The 26288-nt window shown below is 26.9% G+C and overlaps 3 protein-coding genes across 4 annotated transcripts; 2 read left to right on the top strand and 1 right to left on the bottom strand.

The window, feature by feature from the left end:
* The first annotated feature begins 5676 nt into the window (after positions 1-5676).
* LOC149056196 (zinc finger MYM-type protein 1-like) lies at positions 5677-7900 on the top strand. The gene is made up of 3 exons (XM_089227038.1): positions 5677-6439; positions 6519-7167; positions 7297-7900. The coding sequence occupies exons 1-3, from the start codon at positions 5677-5679 to the stop codon at positions 7898-7900; spliced, it is 2016 nt and encodes a 671-aa protein (XP_089083164.1).
* A 9805-nt stretch (positions 7901-17705) lies between these two features.
* Positions 17706-22427, top strand: dbo (Kelch-like protein diablo). 2 transcript variants are annotated; one of them, XM_089225886.1, is made up of 2 exons: positions 17706-17725; positions 18935-22427. In XM_089225886.1, the coding sequence occupies exon 2, from the start codon at positions 19006-19008 to the stop codon at positions 20743-20745; it is 1740 nt and encodes a 579-aa protein (XP_089082012.1). In that variant the 5' UTR covers positions 17706-17725; positions 18935-19005; the 3' UTR covers positions 20746-22427. The 2 variants fall into 2 exon arrangements, with proteins under 2 accessions (XP_089082012.1, XP_015379321.1); XM_015523835.2 differs by lacking the exon at positions 17706-17725 and adding an exon at positions 17732-17897.
* A 733-nt stretch (positions 22428-23160) lies between these two features.
* LOC107173332 (RING-type E3 ubiquitin-protein ligase PPIL2) lies at positions 23161-26206 on the bottom strand. The gene is made up of 10 exons (XM_015523840.2): positions 25904-26206; positions 25592-25802; positions 25378-25521; positions 25156-25321; positions 24935-25083; positions 24738-24861; positions 24353-24653; positions 24073-24262; positions 23811-23983; positions 23161-23483 (listed from the first exon to the last, which is right to left on the bottom strand). The coding sequence occupies exons 1-10, from the start codon at positions 25933-25935 to the stop codon at positions 23408-23410; spliced, it is 1566 nt and encodes a 521-aa protein (XP_015379326.1). The 5' UTR covers positions 25936-26206; the 3' UTR covers positions 23161-23407.
* Between the last annotated feature and the right edge of the window lie 82 nt (positions 26207-26288).

Below are 26288 nucleotides of genomic sequence, written 5' to 3' on the forward strand. Positions count from 1 at the left end.
TATTATATTCGTGGTATGTTTTGTATTCTAGTATAATTTAACCATAACTCTAATCCCCTTGTGTGCATTATTATAGAACTGCTCTTTTAGATCTCACATTTTTGGCAGACTTGATATGTATATACAAATATATCACAAAAAATAGTACACGTGGTACCATAACATCTAAAACTAGATTAATAAAAAATTAGTTTATATAATATTATAATGTTAAATATTTATAACAGTACCTAACTGAGATGAAAGCAAATTTATTAAAAACAAAACATAATATTTAAAAATATAATTAAATTATCTCCAAATTACTAAAAATATATAGTTTGAACATATGTTAAATTTTTATTTTGGTCAAAAATTTAAATTTAAACTTCAACAATTTGTGAAACTTAAGTTTAACCGTCGAACCATTATGGTTGGTTTATACACTTCTAGAAAACTTCCTATAAATAAGAATACAGACCTATATTAAAAGAAATTAAACCATTGTGTAGTACTTATAGGTGATTTAATATTTGTGCTTCATTGTTTTATGGTATTACGACCTTTTGGACCCTCGGGGAAGAGTTTAAAATTACTATCAACAATACAACTCAAATTGTGTATCACTTTATTTAATTTATGTGTTACTATTTAATCATGTATCATAGAACAACAGTGTTTAAAAATGTTGGTATATATGTTTCGGCTAAAATCTAGTGGTAAATGTACCATTTAACCACAAACATGGCAGACTGATTCAAACAGTCATATAATATATAACTTCCAAATTGTGAGGTTTTCTAGTCACACATACAAATGTATGATTTTTATTTTCTTGGTCTAAATCTCATAACTATATCATTTATTCATTATTCATTAACTGCTATATTTTTCTTTGTACAATATTATATTTATATTATATTATATATTAATATATGCTATATTTTTTATGAACATTTTTTCAACTATAGACTAAAATCTCAAAATAATCTTTATCATAGACGAGCTTCAATTATTATTATTAGCATAATTTTACATTCCGAGACGTTCTTCATGTGTTTAAAATCCAATATAGAAATATTTCTATTTTTTTCTCCATCTATATCCACTATAGCTATATAGCCTTCCGGGGTCAGACTGACCATCCGGTACTACATTTTTGGCCACGATAGTCACAATAACTTGCCGTTTTAACACTCATAGCACATTTTACAATGTTTCATTCATTTTATTTACTTCTCAGATGTCACCATAGATGTCTTAATCGTTAAAATCCTCATTTTTCAAACATTTGTTGGCCAGGGGAGGGTCATTTTAATCGAATTATTGTTTATGTATATACATAAGTATATAATTTTTTTTAAACGTCGTATAGACTTGTATATAAATCACGTGTATTTTGTTCAGGGTGAACAAGATCGGACGGAGGAGACAAGCGAAACAAAAAAGACTGGCGGAGAGGTCGAGGAGGTGGCGGAGAACCTGGTGCATATATACACATATAGGAGTGGCCTTGCATCTCATTAAACTGGCCGGTGTATATAATATACAGTTATATATATATATAATATATATACAATGTACATGTAATATATATCTATATATTACATGTGTATATAGAGTTGGGTCCCATCAAAAGGTGTGATGACCATCTGGTCACCCATTAAATTATTACCGAATAATGGGTTAACAGGCGTATGGAGATTACTTTAGTTTTCTGCAGGCTAGATTAAAGAGAGAGAGAAAAATAATTTTAAATATTTTATTTTCTACATCTAATTTCATGTTTTGGGCGGAATTCAAATAAATAAGGTACTTTTACGTTTTTGAAACTATACGAGTAGATTGTAGTGCCTTATTTTCGATCAAATTTAAACAGAATTCATAATTGACAGACAACCGTAGCTATATTTATACTATATTAATGAATTTAATACATGTGAATTTGATCAAATGTGTAATGACATTTATAATTATTAAAAATATAATATGAGTTAAAATAATGTTGTTTACATTGTATTTTATCTAACAGTTAACTTTAAAATAGGTAAGTAGAAGTAAATATCTATAATAAATTAAACTATATCATTACCTATAATCTACTTAAGTCTATGTTAGGTAACATTAGTTGTTTTAGAAATAATACACCAATAACACCATGACCTCGTCAATATTTTATGTGGACACTAATTTAATTTGCATACAGTATACAAATATATAATATTTAGATATATATGATGAAGGTAATGTAAAAAAAAAAGGTTTTAAAAGAATTTGATAGAACCATCACTTGTTTATATTTTAAAGAATTGTTATATTAAACTTGAATGCAACAAAAATCGATTTTTACCTGATCTAAATTCTTCTAAACAACTGCAAAGAAAATCAAAAAATGACTTACATACAAAAATCGAGATAGAATGTCTAAACCTATCCTAAAAACATAGTTAAGCCTTCTTTAAACTTTTCTAGTACTCCATCTACCAAAAGTACTCAAAGAATGAGATAAAAATAAAGAAAATCATTTAACAAAATCAATAAATTCCTCAAGTCATTAAGAATCTAAAATATATATTATGTAATATTAATAAACGATGAATCTTAACCATTATAATACTATCGAAATATATTGAACAGTGCCAAAAAGAACCTAGTTGATATAAAAAACAAGGTCATTGGGTTCCAAACAAACCACTAAGTTTCTCGTCCTACGAAAAATAAAATATTTGACGTCTCGCTCTATTAATAGATGAGCTGAAAATAAAATCTGATCGAGTCCATAAGTTCTTGCAAGGTTATAAGAATAAGAATTCAAAATGATTATAATTTTCAAACGCGATTAAATAGCATAGGTACATCGTACATTGATTGTATTTTAGAATGTTTATTTTACAAATGTATTACCTATTTATATTTTAGGATATAACAAGCTAGAAATAAAATAGATTATAGAACATAAACAGTGATACATAATATATTTTACTATTTGTCAACAATAAAGTTTGTTTTTATTGTACATTTAACGTTTTAATTCACTATTCATCAAAAACAAATCACGATTCACCATTATTATGAGTAATTATATAACTACCTAACTATATACAATTTACAACAATAAAAGAATGAAATATATTCATAAATTATTAATTATCTAGATATGTACTTAGATATATATTAATTTTTTACAATATATTGATATAATATATTTGTTTATAAAAAAATAAGAAATTTAGTAGGTATATATTAAGATTTTAAATTATTATGCTTATTTTTATTTAAATTTGAAATTAAGATTATAAAAAGTTGTATAAGAAGATCGATTAGAATGTGTTTTTAAATCGTTAAAAATCAAATTACGTTAATATAGTCACTTTTAGGTATTAACAAATTTTAAGGTACATAATATATATGTATATATATATTTATCAGATGTAATTGCCAAAAAACAGTTATTCAGCAATGAATCTTTGTACAAAACATATTAATAAGATTGTTAATGTTCGAACTTATATTTTATTTATAGCATATTATTATGAGTGCTTAAACTTATATAGTAACGCAATGCCTAGTTTAAGGAAGTATATGACATATGTATAACTATATAATATATTCAATACTATAATAGTTCATACATCATTGAAAATTTTAGAAAGTTCCTACCAAAATAATAAAATCTTAAACTGTTAAGTAATTTTTTTACTAATTGTTAGTTATTTCATATTTGATAAATAATATTTTTATTATATCCACATTGACACATTGTACTTATTGGATACCTATTACGTATATTCATTATTCACTATTTGTTTAATACAAAAATATTAGTAGACAAATATTTCAATAAATAGCTTTTTTCAGGCTATATTTTGTGAGAGAGAAATTATCATAGTTTGGTTTTAAACATTATGAAATACAATCAATTTAAAATAAAAAGGTACTTAAATTAATCATGTGTGTTTAAAATTTAAATTAGTTTTAGTTATTTATATATATAACTAATTTACAAATTATTATTTACAGAAATATTCGATAAGTTGTAATCCTGGAGAAATTAGCTTGAAATACATTTTTCTCGGATAAATTTAATAATATTTATTTTTATATAGTATTTAGACAGTTTTAAGCATTTTTGAAAAATAAATTGTGTACGATTATTAAATTTAAATTCCTTATTCATTTCATACCATTATTGGGGGGCTTTCATTTGGGGGAATGACCCAAAATAACAAATCGTTTGGACGAATTTATACATATCATTTGGGCGAAATTTACAGGGGACCCCTAATTTATCTGATACGTCATTTAGTCGAGCTATAAATATATATTTATAAACATTTATATACATAGGCGTGCGCACGAGGGGGGCAGGGTGGGCAGCTGCCCCTCCTGCGGGCTAAATTTTATCTCCCAAATATAGTTTAAAAAAAAAACATTATAATTTAATTTTATATTACAATGAATACATTTTAAGCATTTATGGTGCACGATAATTTTGTGTTGTCAAAAGTCCAACTTTGTTAAAACCACAAGCGATACCGCGTTGATAATGTGTGTTAATAGATACGCGGTAATCACGGTCATGTTTATACCGTGGTGGTCAAGGTTTATAGATAATATTATCTATAAACCTTGCCGAAATCACGCCAATATATTCTATTATCAATTTTAATGTTCATTTGTTTTTAATTACGATAACGTGACTTTTTGATAGTATTAATCCAAGACCGTTGTATTAATATTTGATGTTTGATGAATTGGTGTTTGTCAAATTGTGAAACATGGACATTAGAAAATTTTTAGTTAGTAAGTATATAAATTATTTATTATTATTGAATGGCTTTTATGTCAGCTAATAGTAATTAGTAACATTGTAAAATATACATAGGTAATGCTATAATATGGTATATTATAAATACCTACTTAATACAAATTATATTATATAATAATATAGTTTTGTAAATTATTAAGTTTTAATTTGTTACAAGAACACTCATTAGTTTTTTATGTAAGTTCTGGATAGGTACAATAGGTACATACAATTTTACATTAGCCATTACTCATTAGATCCTTACTAAATTACATTTATTTATGCTTGTATCAGACAAAGCTGTTCCAAATCCAGATGATCTACCAGTTCCATTACATGAGGACAATATATCAAAACATTCAGAATACCCAATGCCTGAGGGAATTTCATCACTGATGAAAAATTCCAATGATTCATTAGGTATTTGTTTTATATTTTAAAATTGTGTGGTTATTTAAATAAATGTGTTGTGTTAACTGATTGGGTTTAATTTTTTATGTTATTTATTTTATTACATTATAAGCAATGTGTCTTACTAATATATAATATAGAAATGTTCACTATATACTTTTTGATTAAACATTCCTAAAAACTTAGGTAAGTATAGAATTTTATAAATATTTCAAATATGTAAGTAAAGTTAATGGACAATGGTGCTTGTAATAAGCTAGCATTTTTTTTTTGTTATGTAGTTAATAGTTATATGTTTTTTTTTGTTTAGTTGCTTAATAGATATTTTTTGTTAGCTTTGTCGTGTTGTCAGATAATCAATATTAAATGTTTAGTTTTGTAAATTTTTTGTTTATTGTTATTATTTATTTATTACATATTAGTACAATTTTTTAAAGATAAAATCTCATTTATACCTATTGCCCATAGGTCATAATAAAATGGTCCCTGATATACATCCTGAAGATCCTAAAAATTCTATTCCTAAAAATCAGATTGAATTTAGACAAAGACTTTTAAAAGGCCCATTTCAACCTGTATTGGACATTTTTCCGAGAACCAGTTTTAGTGGCGTAAAACGTAGTTTTCAGAAGTCATGGTACCAACAGTTTACTTGGTTAGAGTATAGCCCAAAGGATGATTTAGCGTTTTGCTTCCCTTGTCGGATGTTTAGCGGATCAACGGGACTTAATATTGGACAATCAGAATTGGTATATTCAAAAATCGGATTTAAAAATTGGAAAGCCTCTACCTCCAAATTTAGTGCACATGAAAAATCCAAAAATCATTTAAATAGTTCAACATCACTGACAAATTTTTTAAATTCAAAGCCTATTGATGAAGTTATAGATGACCAGAGAAAAAATATTAACAGTGTGAAGGAATTAACTCGACAAAAAAATAGAGAGATTATGAGACGATTAATTGATATCACTGTTTGTTTAGGTATTGGTGGTAAGCCATTCCGAGGACATACAGAAAGTAAAAATGATGTTCATAAAGGTTTATTCTTAGATATAGTATGTCTCTTGCGTAAATATGATCCAATTTTTAATGAACATTTTTTATCAGGACCAAAAAATGCAATATATACAAGCAATCATATACAGAACGATCTAATTTCATCTATTAACCAGGTTATCAAAAGGCAATTAAAAGATGCAATACTTAATGAAAAAGTATCTTTAATAGCAGACGAGACGAGTGACATAGGCCACCACGAGCAATTGTCTATTGTGATTTGTGATACGTTATTTTAACAAACATACAAACTGTACTGTAGAACAATTTATTTGTTTAAAACGAATAACATCAGTAGATGCACAAAGTATTTTTAGTTCATTACATGATATTATTCAAGAATATAGTATTAAATGGGAAAATATAGTTTCCGTTTGTTTCGATGGAGCGTCAACTATGTCAGGGTGTACTAACGGAGTACAAGCAAAATTCAAAGAGAAAAACTCAAACACATTTTTTGTTCATTGCTATGGGCATTGCTTGAACCTCGTTCTAGTCGATTCTGTTGGGAGAAATAATCGAACAACGTTTGATTTTTTTGGAAATATCCAGCTCATTTATAATTTTATTGAAGGCAGCTGCGTTAGACATGCAGTATTGGAGAAAATTGAAAATTCAGTTAACATAAAATTAAAAACGTTGAAGTCAGTTTCTACAACACGATGGGCTTGTCGCTACGAAGCCGTTAGTGCGGTCAAAGTAAATTACTCAGCTCTACTTATTGCCATTAATGAAATTTCAGAATCCACTAGACAAGCTGATATTCGTGCTAAAGGTTTGGGGATTATTTACCAAATGAGAACTTTCGAGTTTGTTTTTGCGTTGGAAATGCTGGAGCCTATATTATGTTCAATATTAAAAGTGAGTTCATATTTGCAAAAATCTGATATTAATTTATTAACAGCAGTTCAGTTAGTTGAATCATTGAAAAAGACACTGAAAACTATGAGAAATACTGAATCTAATTTCAATAATATTTACAAAAAAGTATTTAAATTATGTGAAGAAAATCAAATTGTAATACCACCAGTTAAAAAAAGAAAAGTTTCGAGTAAAGTTGATTGTTTTTCTAATACCCAACATTTCATGGATACTAAAGAGGAAGAAATGAAGATTACAGTTTATAATGCAACATTAGACCAAATGATTAATGGTATTAATTTGAGATTTAGCCAGGAAACTTTGAATATGATAAAGAGTATTTCCAATGTACTAGAATTAAATGTTGACGACAACGATATCACCATTTTAACTGATGCCTTTGGTTTGGAAGCAGAAATGTTAAAAAGTGAAATAAGTCTACTTAAACATACAGATAATGTACCCAAAAATAATATAAAAAATTGTGACACGTGGATAAAATGGTTAACAGAGTTTGGCAGTGGAAGGGAAACTATATTCAATAATATATTAAAAATGCTAAAAATATTTGTTACTATTCCTGTGACTAGTTGTTCTTGTGAAAGGGCATTCTCAAAATTAAGCTTAATTAAAACAAAATTACGTAGTACCATGCATCAAGATCGACTAGATGGACTACTCACCATGTCAATTGAACAGGAATTAGCCTATAATATTAACATTGACGAAGTAATAGAACAATTTAAAATATTAATTCCTTCTGAAAGAAGAATGGTACTCTAAAGAAATAAAGAGGTAAGACTTACTTATTTATATTTCATATTAAATTTGTATACTAATACATTAAAAATAAACTTTGAAGTGTCAATTATTTTATTAAATTTGTAAATAATTAATGATATATAAAATAAAATACTGCCATTTCTAATATTGATTGAACTACCTAACTAATAACCAAAATAATATTCAATTATATATTATATAGTATATAACATACTATATAATTTATTATAGTATAATATTCACTACTGTATAATATAATAATATATAATAATGTGTAATATATTATACATTCTGCCCCCCCTGCCAGCAAGGTCTGCGCACGCCTATGTTTATATAGACTAATAGGTTTTCCTTCCCATTTATTGTATCATTAGTACCGCATACCCATTTATTCAATAAAATGTATTATATTCTCATATAAATTATCATAATAACTATATTTTTTTTATTAGTAAGGTATTGCATGCCCATTTGTTTAATATAATTAATTATTGTTAATTTTCCGGTTTGATATTCTTTCCATGATTTTAATGTATAGTCTTGTTTTTTTTTTAGTATTTTTACGTAATACATTAAATCTAACAAATTATCGTTCACTATCTGTATTTGCAAATTGGCGTATAAACACCAATCAGCAGAAACGATATAATAATAATTATAAAAATTTTATAGACGTAGGAATGTTACTTCCCTATTATTCAATAATTTATAAATTCACCTAAACGATCTTTTTTTCTATACCACCTACCTATTATATAATATTAATTTGTTTTCGTTGTAGTCTAGGTAGGTATACAGTTTTATTATATTTTCTAACGATTGTTTCAACAAAAAAATTTATTGAAACAATTAAAATTAAAAAATAAAAAAATTTATTTTTATGCCTGGATTAAAGTCTTTTTCCTTTATCATTTTATTTCTAACGGACATGTCATATATCACTCTCAGAACACAAAGTCTACAAATACAAACAGTTTACAGTACCCATTTGTTTCATGTCAGCCTGTCACAATGGGTCATAAAAGTATGTTCAGTGTATGCCTCGGATCACAGTGGTTTTATTTCTCGGTAATTTTATTTTTCACTTAATTTATCGTTGGTAAAAAAACAAGAGTAGCCAAAAAACGACTATTGAACTACCATTAAAAAATTTCAAACGGTTGTAAATAAAAACAATTTTGGTCAGCATTGAACATTTTTTGGATAACAAAAGGTGGCAAATGGGCGTGATGTTTTGGCAGGCAATTAATCAATATTATAGGTAGGTGTGAATCAGTTGCCAATTTTTTCTCGTCTCACAATATAATGAAGTTCATGCCTAACAAAATCACTGTCAACAATAGTTTATAATATGGATCAGAGTTTATTTTTTTTTTCATTATTGATCTTGGAATTTTTTTTTTTTTTTTATAGTATATTTTGTTTTATTATACAATCTGTAAATATATTTTTACAATGAGTATAAGTGTTGATAAGAAATAGAATAAAAATAAAATAAAATAAAATAAAAGGGACTGATGACTTGAGTGAAGAATCCATCCAGCGATGGAACTTCTTGAGATTGTGGATGGGTTTTATTCAGTCAGGAGATCCCGACACCATTTGCGTTTTAAACGTCTTCCAGGGTCACCTGGGATTCTGGGAGTAAATAAGTTTGAGATTAGAGGATTGCGGTGGTTGAAGAGATTTGAATGGAATCGTTTATACAGAGTTTTGGCTACATGTTGTACTGTTGGAATAGAGAGGTCATTATGGAGTGTATCATGATCTTGGAATTTACATAAATAAATTCCGCTTCGACAACACGGGCCACTAGCGTTATATATTTAGTAGGATACAATTTTGGATCAGAGTTTGTAAGTGCACTTAAGTCTAAATGTGTGCATTGTTAAGGATATTACAAAGTTTATCATTGTCTACTAACAGTACTAACTAATAAAACATACTCATTATGTTGTCCATGGGGAAACAAAAAAAATACACTGTTGCATGCATCCGAGTGTATTGGAGACATATTATTCATGATAATTGATGTGTGTGCGAAATTATATCACTTTGTGAATCTTTGAGGAAAACAAATCTTTTCTAAAAAATAATTAAACATTTTAGTATTTTAACTTATATTTTAACTTCTTGTCAGGTGGCACTGCTGGGAGCCTTCCTTCTCTGTGACTAATGTTATTTTTTTTTATTTTTAAGCACCACACTTACTTATTTACACTGTATGTATAGATTGTAAATAAACTTTTATCGTCAATAAAAAAAAAAACTTATATTTTACTTTAACTTTTTGATGCTGATTGATAAATTCTTAATTAAATTTTACAAACTATACATTAAAATAGGTATATTTATATTTATATTTCTAATTTTGTTCTATTTTTCTATGTTAATTATTTTATTTCATAAATTGTTTAATTGATTAAAGACAAAAAAGTCGTTTTGATCTTGTACACTGATTTGTCATACAAAAATATAATAGAGAATCGTGAGAACGGAGAAATCTAGATTCATAAGAGGCCTTATCGGACCGCCCTCGTGGACAAGCCAACAATAAACAATTTTCGGTAGGCCAAAATTCAAACGGATAACAATAGACCTCCTTCAAAGACGTCGATAATTAGTCACGATAATAACGACGGGACCACCTAATTGAATTTTAAATATGGTTTTATTATTAAGTATTTTTTTATTCATTAACTTTGACTGTCATCTTTCCCACGAATATATTATATAAAAAAATCATTTTTCTATATTTGAATTTTGAATATTGTCTTGGTATTTTTAACATTATGATATTTGTTAATTCCTAAACTTGTCACTGTAATAAAATATAATTTTTTCCAACAATTTTAAATGTGTGTTTTATATTATGACTATTTTAAATAAGTAATCTAATAAATAATTATGACGTAAATAGTCACATGTTAACATTATTCAATGATAAAATCAAAAGAAAACAATACTTTAACACCTCATTATTATTCAAAACTAGATTGTTTAAGTCTTGATTAAAAATAAAAATAATAAATATTGTTAACGAAGAAACGCGTCCACTGATAAACTACTCTGTCTATAGACGTATATATATACGCGTTATATCATTTAAAAATATCAACGATAGCTTTTTATAAAGTTATCGACTATTTTGGGTACAGCAGTTTACTAACTTAAATAAATAATATTAGCTAAAATAATGGCAGAGTATATATTTATTATTTATTTTTAGATACATGTAATAAAAACTAAGAAAATGAAAAATAAGATATTATCCCAGCATAGTAGTTTTTTCTGAAAAAAAGAATTCAGCAGCATATATTATTTAAAATAAAATAACGTTTTAAAATAGTAATGAATAACTACTAACTATGGCATGTTTGTTATGTGGACTATATTTATATAGGTATAATATATCTTTACAATGGACATAAAATGTTGTATATTATGACTATTTTTTAATTAAAAAAAAAGGATTATGCTTTAAAAAAATAATTTAAACTATAGATAATATCTTTAAAATGAAAAATAATTTATCTTTCTTTGGTTAGGTATTATTAATTATTATCAACAATTCTATTTCTTATACAGTTAAATCTATATAGAATCTAACTTAATGAAAATAACAACTTTATCAGTTACCTTCTCTGTCACCTACAAAATATGTTCAATAAATTATACCATACAAAATTGTATTTTATATATAATATTATATATTATATATACAATGCATTTATTTTTAAAGTTAAATGCAAAATACATTCCAATACATAATACAATATACATATTATTATAGTACAGAATTAAATTATATTAATTATAATGTTTTCTAAGATGTATCACAAAAATCTCTCCAAAATTATACAATTTTCTGAAAACAATTTAAATTGTACAAACATTTTGCCATATTATTTATTCTCATTTTTAGATGTATACAACTAATATTTGAATTTTATATCTGATTCTATACACACATTGTAATGGGTTTCGAGTAGGCAATTTTTCAAAGTTATGAGAAAATGTAATAATTGTTGAAATAGAAATTTACATTTTTAAGCTATTCATTTTTTTACGAAGATTAACAATATAAACAATCTTTAACTAATATAATATATACTCCATTAATAAATGTTTAAATGTTAAAACTTATAAATTTTCAACTCAAATTATTAATGATACTCACACACACACACACACATAAAATGTAACACCCAATTTTTTCGCCAAAAAAACAAAAAGTATCTATTATGTCGAAAAATTGTATTTCGTAAAAATTTACCTTTTTTTTAAATTGGTTTGTTTTGTTTTTTCCTAAATTTATTAAAAGTACTGGGAATTTTTAATTTTAATCTCTTAAAAATGCCAACTATACCTATATAATTTTCGACATAACTCTAGTTTAGTAGCCGCGCGAATTTTTTGATTTATTTTTTGGAACCTATATATTTTAACGAGTGTGAAACGATGACACAAAAATTAATTTGCGGAAATGATAAGTTTTGAAGTTATAGACTGGCGAAATTCAAAATGTTCGATGTTTTACTCATGTGCGCAACGTTCTTATAACGAATTATTAAATTATTATTTTTTAAACCTGTGTATTTCATCGAGTTTAAAACGATAGCGCAAAAATAAATAGTTAGAAATGATTAGTTTGATTAAAATGCATGATTAAAACACCGAAAATTGTGAACTTGGCAAGCTATAACTTCAAAACTAACCATTTCTAAAAATTTATTTTTGCGCTATCGTTTTAAGCTCTTTAAAATACATAGGTTCCCGAAAAAAAAAATGAAAATTTCTCGTGGCCGCTAAACTAGATTTTTTCCCTAATTTTTTATCATAAATCATTACCCTCAAAATAATAGATAGAATCATTTTTTCTATCACTTATCATTTATACCTTATACGCACAATAAGATACATACAACGTTGTAAAAACAATAGGTACATCGATCCACTAAGAAGCTATAAAAACTAAAAACATTAAAAAATTCGAATAAATTTAAAATAATATAACTCAATAAGTATAGGTTCCACATAACAATAATGTTTTGATAAAAAAATAGTTCAATTGTTATTAAGCTGAATTCAGACTAGATAAAGATTACAAGTAGTTTCGTTTATCATGTCTCCGCTCACCAGTGACGTAAATGATGATACCATTGACGTCAAAGGGACACGCAACAAGTACCCATGGTAACCACGCTTTGATGACGTGCGAGTGCCAGCAGTTATTGATCCTTATAAGCAGCGTTTATGAATGAAAAACGCTGAAAGGTATAAAGTTAGTAGTTACCCTTGAATAAATCCTACAAATTGTGAATTGTGAAATATAAATCTATTCATTATAAGCCGAATAAAGTCGTGTAGGTATCTAGTATAGGCAGTTAATTTTTCCATTTTATTAACAATTACTAATACCTTATTAAAATAAGTAGAATAAGAGAATTTATTATTCCGTGTTACACATATTATATAGATTATAGAACATACGTAACAATTTAAATTATAATTTAGTTATATTAAAATATTTAATCGTTAGTGCTTTAATATTGTAAAGTACTAATATCGAATTGTGTATCAACTATCAAGCGTCCAAGCCACCTAAAAAAAAAACTTTAAATTCTTACATTTAAAAAATAATTTTAGAATAGTTTAAGTAAAAAGATAGTTTTTATTTTTTTGATAATGTACACAATATTATAATCGTTTAAACTTTAATATAGAAATCAAAAAGTGCAGTTCCACATAAAATTAATCACTGCATGTATCAAATATAAGAGGACCTACAAAGAATCATTACCATATATACCAAATATTGAATTTTTAATTCACATTTTTACAACAAATATATTATAATAAAAATAACAAATAGTTAAAAACATTGACTTAAAGAATTATTCAACCTTTCCTTATTGCCTGTCAAATAATCGTCAGTCAAAATAAATTTTTTTCAAGGTGAAGAAGGCATAAAAAAAACTCGGCATCTCAACCAATTTGGACGCAGCTTTAGTTTTCAATGCAGAAGATAAATACCAATAAAACGAAAAACTTCTTTAAAAAAAAAACCTTTCTGTACAACCATAAAATGCATGATACAACTGCATAGATCTGTAAATAAAACTATTTTTAAATGTTTTTTGTTCTTTTTGAAATGTTCACGGTAAAAAAAAACGTAACTAAAATGCCCATTGCCGCTGATGTAAACTAAGAACAATAAAAAAATAAAAATCCTAACTGCAGCCTATAGGTAAATTAATAAAACCAGCAGTGATTATAGTTTTTAGACTATTGAATATACATATATATATATATACATACATACAAGTAACAACATGTCAATATATTAGCAGATTGCTTATTATGATATATCGACGTAAATTATAAGTTACAAATATAGTAATAAGTACCTACATTGCATCTCTGATCTGCTTCAAACTTCTTTATTCTCGTCCATGAGCTTTTACCACCTATATGGCTACTATAGCTATATGTCTTCTAAGGCGTCTCATTTCGTTTTCCAATGTATATTAGTAATTTATTCATCTAATCGTGTATACTATCTATAGTATAACTAGTATAAGTTATTGTAATTGTATAATTGTATTTTTATCTATTAATAACTATTTTTGTAACTTCTATAATCCCAAATTTTTAAGAGGCTCAGTCCGTATAATCAATTTAAAATAAAATAAAATGAAAAATAAAAAATAATTCTATTTCTAAAGTTTTTGTGCTGAATACAAAATTTAGGTAGGTATACCAATACCATCAAAAATACATGATTATATTTATTAAATAGACACAAATTATTATAACAAATTTACCAACATATTCATTTAATATTATATATGTTATGGCCAGTTATAGGTAATGTTAACATTTGGATAAAGTCGACATTAGCCGGATAATACAACATTAGCCAACTGTTAACATTACCCGTCAAGTTGTATTGCGCATGCGCACACCAAAAGTGTTAAAAATTTGAAATTTATCTGAAAATATGACAAATATTTATAGGTACTTCCTATTACCCCTCGAAAACCCCATTTCAATACATGGCAGGCCATCCATCAGAGATACTTAATGTTACCTTAAATTGTGATCACACTGTATATTATTCACTTTATCGGCAAGATAATTTATAACCTCGATTAGGTTAATTAAGATATTATAATATACTCTGACAGTCCAAAGTCCAACGCTTTATTATCGTATAGAATGGTAACAACTCTAATATATCACTTTTAACATTATCCAATATTGACTGGTTAAAGTTAACATTATCCGGATAATGTTGATATTTCATGTTTATAAACGAAAAATTACACATTAGCCAAAATGAATGGCTAATGTTGACATTATCCGGCTAATGCCGACTTTAACCAAACGTTAACATTGCCCATAACATAATATACATGCAAATCAACTATATTATGTTATGGTTATAATTAATTATTTTAAAATGTTGTATAAAAATATTAATAAACCTGTTGACAAATTATTTTAATAATTATACACAGAATTATTATTATTACATATTATGAAAAAAAAAAATTAAATAGTGTCAAATGTATGTCATTGGCCACGCTCATATAGATAATAGAAAAATACCTATTGCCATGCTGCTAAAACTTTTTCTATTAGTAAAACAATAAAAAATTAAATACCTACATTAGTTAGAACTTTATAAGCTAAAATATTATTTTGGACCATTAAAATGTTTAGTAATAACATCGAATACAAAACAAAACTATCTAGTCTGTTAGATACGACTGGTATCTATCCAATTTATTTTAAATTAAAAAATGAACATAGTGGTGCACTCTAACGTCATATTGTTCAAACTATAATACAAATAAAATACAAACTAACAAACTTTTTAATACATTATTGCATGCTCCATTTTATTTCTTAAATCATACTTTCTGCTCAGATTAAAAATTCAAACAATCTCAAAAGTATCAACATCTAATAATATCTATCGTTAAAGATAATTCTTAACGTTTAAGAAAAAATATTGTAATACATTTTAGAGTTATAGTTATTAAAATTTAAAATTTAATGCATTTTTAACAAAAAAATAATTAATTATTATGAATGAAATCAATATAATATAAACATGTATAAATGCAAACAGTGACGTATTTTTAAATAGTTCTGGAGAGGGGGATCCTCAGTTTATAAGTCGTAACTTGGAGACCGTAATCAGAATAACATAATACATAACTAATGTATAAATGTATAATTACTATAATTTCTATACTTATTAGTTAATACCTACATAAAACCATGCTGCAGGACATGTATCTATTTTAGCTGTGATAACTAATTTTAAACTATATTTTATATAATATTTTGTTCACAGGAAAAAGATATGTCCACGCGACCCGGTGTCCGCCCGTGCCTCCATCAGGGGCGCCATTTCAGTTTTTTTAAGGGTGTGGATGCAATTAAACTAATTAAAGAGGCCAATATTTTCCAACCACCAGGTCAATTGTCAAAAAACATTTCTCATCGTATTTTTTCTATACAATTTTTACTGTCAAAAAAACATTTGGCTTTCATGCAAAAAATATTACAAATCAATAAGTTAAATATTAATATTTTAGGTACTAGATATCTTACCATAATACCATTTAACTATTACTATTTTGAAATTTTTTAACGCATAAATTTAATTGATAATTAGGTACCTATATTTGAAATTAGAATATCAATAAAAATAGAAAATACAAATGAATCATTAAAAGTAGTTTATGACCTAAACCATAAAGTTAAAGATAGGAAAACTGAAGGCCAAGGCAGCAAGGCCGTGTATCAGTGACGCCTAGGCCAATAGCAAATAAGAAATTCAGGGTGTGCACTTGCATACCCTACTCTCCCCTCCAAATGGAGCCCCTGGACTCGGGTTCTGCAAATATGTAAGAATTTTAGTTTTTTTTCGTGTAAGAGGTTCTGGAGGGAGGGGGGGCAGTGGTACCGGAGACTGGACCCCGCCACAAACGTAAATACGCCACTGAATGCAAATCTAAATATTAATACAAGCTAATAATATAAAATGAAGTTATTTTTAAGTAAGTTACAAGACAAGTTACTTTTTTTATAGTAACTTTGAACTTACCTGATCGTATCCCCCATCAAAATCTTTACCAAACAAATATAATATCATTTAATATCTATCTACTTAGGTACGTTAATTAATATTTATAACTTACGTAATATTACTATAATATTATACAATATTTTGATCATGTTTTTGTGAAACGTTTTTACAAAACGGGCTTTGGCTGTGGTCATATTAAATTCTATGAAATATTTAAAATTTCTATTTATAATTAGTACACACTATAAATGTTATATTTTTAATACTCACATTTTAGTCATTTTACATAAGTTTTATTATAATATCCGATGTCTAACTTCAAACTCTTGTAATAAATGAATTTTCATTTTCAGAAGCTTTTTTATTTTGTTAATTGTTGGAAAACTTATGGAGAATCTTGAAGACAAATTTTACACAAAATTTTGACTTCATACGCTCATAAAGAATGATTGTGGATGTACTGTGACCATACATAAGGTTGTTTGTAAAAATACATTTTGTATTTTCAATTTGTTTTAACGGTAACACTGTAATGTCACAGTCGATTACGATAAAGCTATTGATAATAGTTGTTTTTATTATTATGTATGACAAATGACAATTGACAATATAAATTATAAATATCAAAATTAAATTATAAATTATTCTTTTTAATCTTAATTTTTACAACTACCTAAATCCAAAATCATTTATTAAATTAATAATTTTAAAAAACAATTGTGAGTTGATTAAAAATGAATTGTTACACTGAACAATATGTACACTAATAATTGCATTAAAACATTTTTTTGAATAATTTTATCCTCTATACTTAGTACAATAATCACTACCTATTATAATACTATACTATTATCTTCTTAAACTGTTATTAAATAGACTGCAAAATTGAAGGTATAGTTCAAAATATTTATATTTGTATTTTATTGTATTAGAATTGGTTAAGACATATACAATATAATAATTTTCAAAGTAAATGACCTAATTCAAATGTTCAACATTCTATTTTAACTTAATATTATTTTTAAATATATTGTAGATATTATAAATAAAACACATCAAATAACTTGTTTTATATTTGTTAATGTTCTTAATCATAGGAAATAACACCAAAATACTTATTATTGGTTATAAACAAGTTAAAATTTGACTTTTAAGTTTAAAACTTTTTTACAGTTTTATACATCTATTTACGACATTTAGTAATAGCATAGGCACAAATAGGGGGGCTTAGGGTGTATTATTACCCCCAATTTTAAAATTAGCGCTTTCAAATAATTTTCTTGTTTATGTATCAAAAACTTTTCCTCACAAAAAAAAAAACTTAAATGATAAAATGCATAGCTTAAACACCCTTAGTTTTTTTTATTGAAATTGTAGGTACCTATGAGTAATATTCTACAATTCTGTTTAACGACATTGAGTACTTTGTATTTAATTTTATACCTATAAATTATTATTGATTGAGAATACATATTAGAATAATAAAACAAACAACCATTTATTTGGTATCTACTCACTTATAATATGTTTCTTATTAAAAAATAATAATAAATTAAAAATGCTTTGATATCTGATTTCATTAAGATTTAAGAACAGGTCATATCCACTATTTGTTATTTAATGCTTGTTTCACAATACAAATAGTTTTAGTTAATATTAATAAATTTGGAATATCGCATAAAAATTAAAATAATTACTAACTGATAATCGTGCAATTTATTTCTAAAATTTATCATCAATATATATTTTTACATAACTACATAGTTTAGAGTGTACTTATATTTTAATATTAAGTAGTTACAAAATAAATAGATATTCATTTTTCATATGTAAATTACATAATACATTTAGTAGGTATTTATTCAGCGATTATATTTAAAAACATCTAAGATTGTTAGAATAATTATGATATCAATTTTTTTTATCAGGTACGTGGGATTGGTGTTCTCCACCCGTGCATCTCTTTTCATCCCTTGGTGCACGGTCTACTGCACTACATATGGGTCCAATGGAGCCAGATTCGCCTTTGCCTAATCGGCTAACACACGTCTCTGATAAACATCCTAGATGTATGTTAGCCGAATTCAGTTCTATGCGTCGTCATCGTGAATTATGTGATGTTGTTCTCAATATTAACAATCGGAAAATATTCGCTCACCGTAACATTTTATCTGCTTGTAGTCCATACTTCAGGGCTATGTTTAATGGAGATCTAGCTGAATCTCGACAAACAGAAGTCACTATACGTGATATGGATGAAATAGCAATGGAGCTTTTAATTGAATTTTGTTATTCCGCTCGAATTACAGTAGAAGAATCTAATGTCCAAACTCTTCTTCCAGCTGCTTGCCTATTGCAATTAACTGAAATACAGGATATCTGTTGTGAGTTTTTAAGGAGACAACTTGATCCATCAAATTGTCTTGGCATCAGAGCATTTGCAGATACACATTCTTGTCTTGATCTTTTACGTGTTGCCGATAAATACACACAACATAATTTTCAAGAAGTCATGGAAAGTGAGGAATTTCTTCTTCTTCCAGTTACACAACTAATTGATTTAATTGCCAGTGACGAACTTAATGTGAGAACAGAAGAGCAAGTTTTCAGCGCAGCAATGTCTTGGGTCAAGTATAATATTTCTGAGCGAAGGCAGAATCTTCCTCAAGTACTCCAGCATGTACGATTACCTTTGTTAAGTCCCAAGTTTCTAGTTGGCACTGTAGGTGCAGACTTATTAGTTCGTAGTGATGAAACATGTAGAGATCTTGTTGATGAAGCTAAAAACTATTTATTGTTACCTCAAGAACGACCTTTAATGCAAGGACCACGAACTCGACCTCGTAAACCTACTCAAAGGGGACAACTTTTATTTGCTGTTGGAGGTTGGTGTAGTGGAGATGCTATAGCTTCAGTTGAACGTTATGATCCACAAACAGAGGATTGGAAGTTACAGGCACAAATGAGTAAACGAAGATGTGGTGTTGGAGTAGCTGTACTTAATGATTTATTGTATGCAGTTGGAGGACACGATGGCCAGTCTTACCTTAATAGTATAGAACGATATGATCCTCAGACCAATCAATGGTCATGTGATGTGGCTCCTACAACTTCATGTCGAACAAGTGTTGGAGTGGCTGTTTTAGATGGTTTGCTATATGCAGTTGGAGGTCAAGATGGTGTACAATGTTTAAGTCATGTTGAACGTTATGACCCCAAGGAAAATAAATGGAGTAAAGTGGCCCCTATGACAACTAGAAGATTGGGTGTTGCTGTGGCAGTACTAGGAGGTTATTTGTATGCAATTGGTGGATCAGATGGACAATCACCATTAAGTTCTGTTGAACGTTATGATCCAAGACAAAATAAATGGACAGTAATGGCACCAATGTCAACAAGAAGAAAACATTTGGGATGTGCTGTTTATAAAGACATGATATATGCAGTTGGGGGGCGTGATGATTGCATGGAATTAAGTAGTGCTGAAAGATATAATCCACATACAAATTCATGGTCTCCAATAGTTGCCATGACATCTCGTAGAAGTGGTGTAGGCTTAGCTGTAGTGAATGGACAACTGTATGCTGTTGGTGGATTTGATGGTACAGCTTACCTAAAAACAATTGAAGTTTATGATCAGAGTCAAAATCAGTGGCGACTTTGTGGTACAATGAACTATCGACGACTTGGAGGCGGTGTTGGAGTAATGAGATCACCTCAAACAGATAACAATTTTTAAACTATTTCGGATTACAAAATCTGTTTATTTTATTATATAACTAATAAAGTAGAATAATAAGTTGTTGATATCTCAAACTATAGTATACCCCAGTGGTATTCTTCTCTAATCATTCACTGACATGTATTCTAATTTTGGAGGAATCATGTTTTTTTTTTTAAAGTGTTATTGTAGGAGTTTTTTTTTAGAAATACAATGCAACTTAAAAATATACTAATTGTAACTTAAAGCTTTTAAGGTAATTTATTTGATGTATAATCAGGAATAAATTGATAATACATACATTAATAAGACAGTGTAAATTAAATTTTATAAAAATATATATATTATAAACAAACCATTTTAAATTTTTAAAAATTTAATTAAATTAGATAAAAAATATCTTGATAATAAGATATTTTTTGCATCCCACTAAAAATAATAAAAAAACATATTTTTAAATCAAAATCATAATTTATAATGTTTTATATGTTTGCATTTTATTATTTGCAAATGAAAATAATATCTAGAGGCTACCATACACTACAAAAGGTGGTGGTAAATAATTTTCTTGCTGCATTTTAGTGTCACCGCCATCATTGCAGTGTAAAGGACAGTTAGAGTTCCAAGTTGTTTAATTTTATCCTATCAAGCGTTAGAAAAGCGTGTTTTTTTGGTAGTTATGTATATTACATGACAATCTAATGTGTTCTGTAAATTATTATCCTAAACAATTTTAAACAGAGTTCAATGTTTTGTTATAAAAATTACGAATTTTAAAATGTTTGGGAAAAGTTATATACTTATATACATTTTATGAATTTAATGCAAAAGTAAAGCTTATTATAAATATTTGCATACTAAAATTTCATGTTTTTATTTTGCTTAGCTTAAAAATAATCTTTGAGTTTTAAACTCTGAAATTATTAAATGTAATTACATTATTGTTTATCTAAAAAAATCCTACCAACAGAAAATATCTTACAATGTTAGGCAATAATTTATTAATTAATTAATTTTTAAAACCAATGTAAATCTTTTAATTTTAAAATCAAAAACTGTGTGTTTTAGTAATTACATTAGAAGATATAATTAGGACTAAGTTTTTTTTTTATACAATTTAAATTTGAAACATGCACTTTATTTAAAAAAATATATGCACATATATTCATTTTTCATTATATATTTATATTTAATGATTTATATACCTAGGCATGTTGTGAGCAAACAAAAAATAATTTTTAAGATGAAATTTAAAAAACAAACAGCAATACTATTAGTATTATACTAACATGTTTCAAATTAAATATATTAAAAAAAAAAAAAGGAATCATCTGACAGTAATAGGTTATTGGAAATTGGAATGCATAACAGTGCCTGAAACTCATCTAAATATTGTATTAGTTATTGTTTAATAATGTTACTTGTGACAGATTATATTTAACCATTATAATTTTTGCTGATTTTATTCCAAGATTAAAAATATTCCTAATTAGTTGTAGTTATGTTCAACATCCATTATCCATGTATGTATATGTACCTCCATATAATGTATCATATAACATATTTTATTATTAATAATTTATTTAAAATGTATTAATGTTAGTCATAGGTCTATGATTTATACAATACTTTTTTATTGTTTTATTTTCAACTCTGTTTATTACTTGTCCATTATATTAAAAATATTTCTTTAGACAGTATTATCATTATTATTTTGCAAACTTTCTATTTAATATTATACAGGTGTATACAACTTAGTAGAATTAATGGCATATCCAATACTTATAAACAAATATAGATCCATTAGGATGGATATTGGATATATAAAAACAGTTTAAATTCTAACTCTAAGCCTACATATAATATACAGTATCAGTTTAAATATAATTCCTAGATATTATACTATAGTCAATAAACATGTAAATCAAGTAAGATGACAATAACGCTCTTGTTTTCATGTGCTTGATTGTAAAATATTTTAGATCATTTCTCTAAAAGGTAGGAAAAACATAGATAAAGATAGAACCAGGCCCGTCGCTAGGGTACAAGCAAGACATGTGTTGCTTTAGGGCGGCATAACATTTAAAAAAATTAAGGCGGCAAATTGTAATATTAAATTTCCAAAAAAGACAGAAATTTAATTATTATTTTTATTCGCTTTTGGGGCGGAAAATGTCTTACGATGGGCCTGGATAGAACGGACTAGAAATGAGAACCAAAGGTAGGCTTGTATGCCCGTGTGTGGAGAAAATCAGTAATTACATATCGAATGGCTAGCCCTACATAATATTATATTCATCATCTACTTCCTATTTGAATACTGTAATATGGACTAAAGATTTTCAACTGTTTAAAGCAAAAGGCTACTTTTTATCTTACAAAAGTCCCGCGAGACTCCCAAACATAGGCTGAAACATATTAACTTTTAAACTATTATCCAATATCTTCATACTATAATATATCACAAAAATAATACAAACATAATATATTAACATTATAGAACTGAAATCTCAATAGCATGAGAAATCATTAAAAAAAATATGACAATGAGTTGTTTAATCAAAATATGCAATCAAATAGTATATAGTATATTATAAACTATACAGTTATAATGAGTTGTATGATATTTAAAATCAAGGTTATATATAAGCAAAAATTATCATTTCATATTTGTATGAAATCACCAATTATTAAATCCATGAAAATCGTAACCAATAACTTTCTTTTTCTTGCTAGGCAATTCCTCATTTTCAACTCTAAAAAAATAGAATAAATTATAATGAAAAATGAAAATTACATTGTTGTAAAAAGCGTTTCTTTTCTTTCAAATGATTTTTCTAGCCATGCATACACAGAATAGAAATTAGTAAAATTATAATTATTTAATTTGTTTTATAAAATTATTTTGAGAAAATATTAAGACAAATCCACATGTCACACTCTCAAAAATGTTATTCTGTATAATTTTTCTGTAAGATTACTCAAGTGCATAAAAAAAATTATTTTTGCATGAATGCATTTTGTCTATGTTGTGCATAGGCCAGTAATATCCAATGAAATTTAATTTAATTGAAATAAATTACTTGTTTTTTTGTAAAGCCGAAGGGTTGATGTATTTCCCTACCCCAGATTTAAATGTTTTAAGTTTAACTCCTGGAATTGCTATACTTGATATTTTATTTTCTTCTGTTTGTACCGTTGAAGCCATACTAGTTCCTGGTGTATTTATTAATTCCTCTTGTCTTTCTTCTGCTATCTAGATAGAAAATTACAGGGAACCATAATCATAATAATATAATAATTATTTAATACCTACACTTAGATCAAACTATTTAGGATTTATACCTTATCATCAACTTCTTGAAATGGATCAACAAATACATGTGTTTTCAGTATATTAATATCAGTAATTGGTCGATCTTTATTATCTACTTCAATTTCTTCAATTGCATTAAGTGTTTCAAAACCTCCTACTATACGTCCAAATACTGTATGTTTATTGTCCAAATGTTTACATGAACGGTATGTTATAAAACTAACAATTGAACAAATGCATTATTGAATAAATATCTATATCGACTGTTATTAAATCAATATGCATTATAATTATTAATAGAATACTAACAATTGTGATTTATTTGTATCAGGACCAGAATTGGCCATAGACAACACACCTCGGCCGGAGTGATTTAAATTTTGTTTGAATTCATCTTCAAAAGGCTGTCCCCAATATGATTCACCACCTTTACCAGTACCAGTTGGATCACCCCCCTGAACCATAAAATTACGAATAGATCGATGAAATTTTGTACCATCGTAATAACCTTTTTGACAGAGTTTTATAAAATTTTCACATGTTTTAGGTACTTCTTTACAAAACAGTTCCAGATTTAATGGTCCACAATTAGTAGTTAATCTAACATAACCTGCAAAAATAAATAATTATATATTGTAATTATTCAATAAAATTTATCATTTTTATTTTTACACTTTTGAAAAATCAAACTTACCCTTTTTTTTTATACGCTCAAATCGGATTTCATTCTCTTCAATAATTGCTGATTCATGTTCCAGCACTGGAACCATGGCTGTTGATGTAAAACTAGCAGCTACACGGCCAGTAGAATAATGAGCCTTAAAAAGAATAACCCATTAAAATAAAATCAAAATTAACTATGGATGTTCAATATTATTATTTGATATTTACAGCATTTAATTTATCTGGTTTTTGTGCTACTAATTCGACTTTTTTGGCTGGTTCCTTATAATCTCGGTCCAATGTATCCAATATATCTCTAGTAGTTTTTGACACTGATTTTAAACGTCCTTCCGGGTCTTTTAACTGTGCTTCTTCATCTAAAATATCAAATCAACTTTTTATTGTAAATACATAAAATATATTTAATTATAATTTTCAATTATTTGTACCTGGATCTACAACTTTGATTTTTTTCACAACATGGTGAAATTTTGCAATGTTAAATTTTGTCAAATTAGTTGGATCTTGAAGAGTGATTATGTCTTTACGCAAGAATGGTTCATCTGTTAAAAGATCTTTCCAGTTTTTTGTTTTAATATTCAATTGTTCAATAGCCTGAAAGTGCATTTGTCAAATATAAATTATAGATAAAATAAATGTAATATATTTACCTCATACGAAAAAACATTTCCTGTTGTCTTAATTGCTACTATGTGTGAGTGTTTAGTTAAGGATTTGAACAAGACTGGGCAATGATACTCTCCTGCTGCGTTACGATGGAAGTTCAACTTAATTAATTTTTTCAACTCAATTGGCTAAAATATAATAGAGGAAAATGTATAGTAATTACATAACACAAAAATAAATTTTAAAAACAATATTTACCTTTCCAGTCACTGGATTGTGTTTAAACTGTTTAATATACTCAAGTAATGCCTCATACTCGAAAATATTACCATCAGGATCACAGTATGGTGTCTTGAAAGCAACAAGTGATAGACAACAATGGTCAAATGGCAATCGAGCAAATTTTGGTTTTTCAATGCCTGGTCTTTTACCACCATAGAGTGTTGACCATTCTGTGTATGTGAGGTACCTAAACATACAAATTAAAAATACATAGTAAAGTAATTAATGTACATAGTAGGTAGATAGTCTATAAGATACGCTTTTGACAATCATACAACAAAAACTTACATTTTATCTTTCTGATGTTGTCTTTTACCCATTTTGAACGGTTTGTTTTAACAACAAAATCAAAATCAAAAATTTACTGGACACTATTTGTAAGCATAAGTTTAGTATTTTATAGTAAATACTGATCACTAATTAATAGTTGATACCTAATATTAATTAATAAATTTGTCAAATTGTACGTTTAGTATTTTAAATTTGAAAAATTCAAAAATAGTATAATAAGACAACTTACTAGATAAGTAGATAAGTTACTAAGTTAGTAATAACTAATAAGCAAATGTGTGTGAAATTGGTGAGTGGGGACCAACGCTAAGGGAGGGGACTATTTTTACGTACGACCATTGATTATAGAATAGTCTATTCTATAATCAATGGTACGACTAAT

This window comes from Diuraphis noxia, unplaced genomic scaffold (assembly GCF_037042655.1).
Source record: "Diuraphis noxia isolate RWA-SAM2 unplaced genomic scaffold, SU_Dnox_SAM2 contig0004, whole genome shotgun sequence".
Taxonomy (NCBI): domain Eukaryota; kingdom Metazoa; phylum Arthropoda; class Insecta; order Hemiptera; family Aphididae; genus Diuraphis; species Diuraphis noxia.

What these genes read in the sequence shown, in the direction of transcription:
- LOC149056196 (XM_089227038.1), top strand. Translation starts at nt 5,677, where the DNA reads ATGGTCCCTGATATACATCCTGAAGATCCTAAAAATTCTATTCCTAAA. An exon ending in TTTAATAGCAGACGAGACGA is followed by an intron (nt 6,440 to 6,518) that starts GTGACATAGGCC and finishes ACTGTACTGTAG; the next exon opens with AACAATTTATTTGTTTAAAA. An exon ending in AATTTATTAACAGCAGTTCA is followed by an intron (nt 7,168 to 7,296) that starts GTTAGTTGAATC and finishes AGTTAAAAAAAG; the next exon opens with AAAAGTTTCGAGTAAAGTTG.
- dbo (XM_089225886.1), top strand. Translation starts at nt 19,006, where the DNA reads ATGGGTCCAATGGAGCCAGATTCGCCTTTGCCTAATCGGCTAACACAC.
- LOC107173332 (XM_015523840.2), bottom strand. Translation starts at nt 25,935, where the DNA reads ATGGGTAAAAGACAACATCAGAAAGATAAAAT. An exon ending in AACCAGATAAATTAAATGCT is followed by an intron (nt 24,862 to 24,934) that starts GTAAATATCAAA and finishes ATTCTTTTTAAG; the next exon opens with GCTCATTATTCTACTGGCCG. An exon ending in GATACAAATAAATCACAATT is followed by an intron (nt 24,263 to 24,352) that starts GTTAGTATTCTA and finishes TTCAATTGTTAG; the next exon opens with TTTTATAACATACCGTTCAT.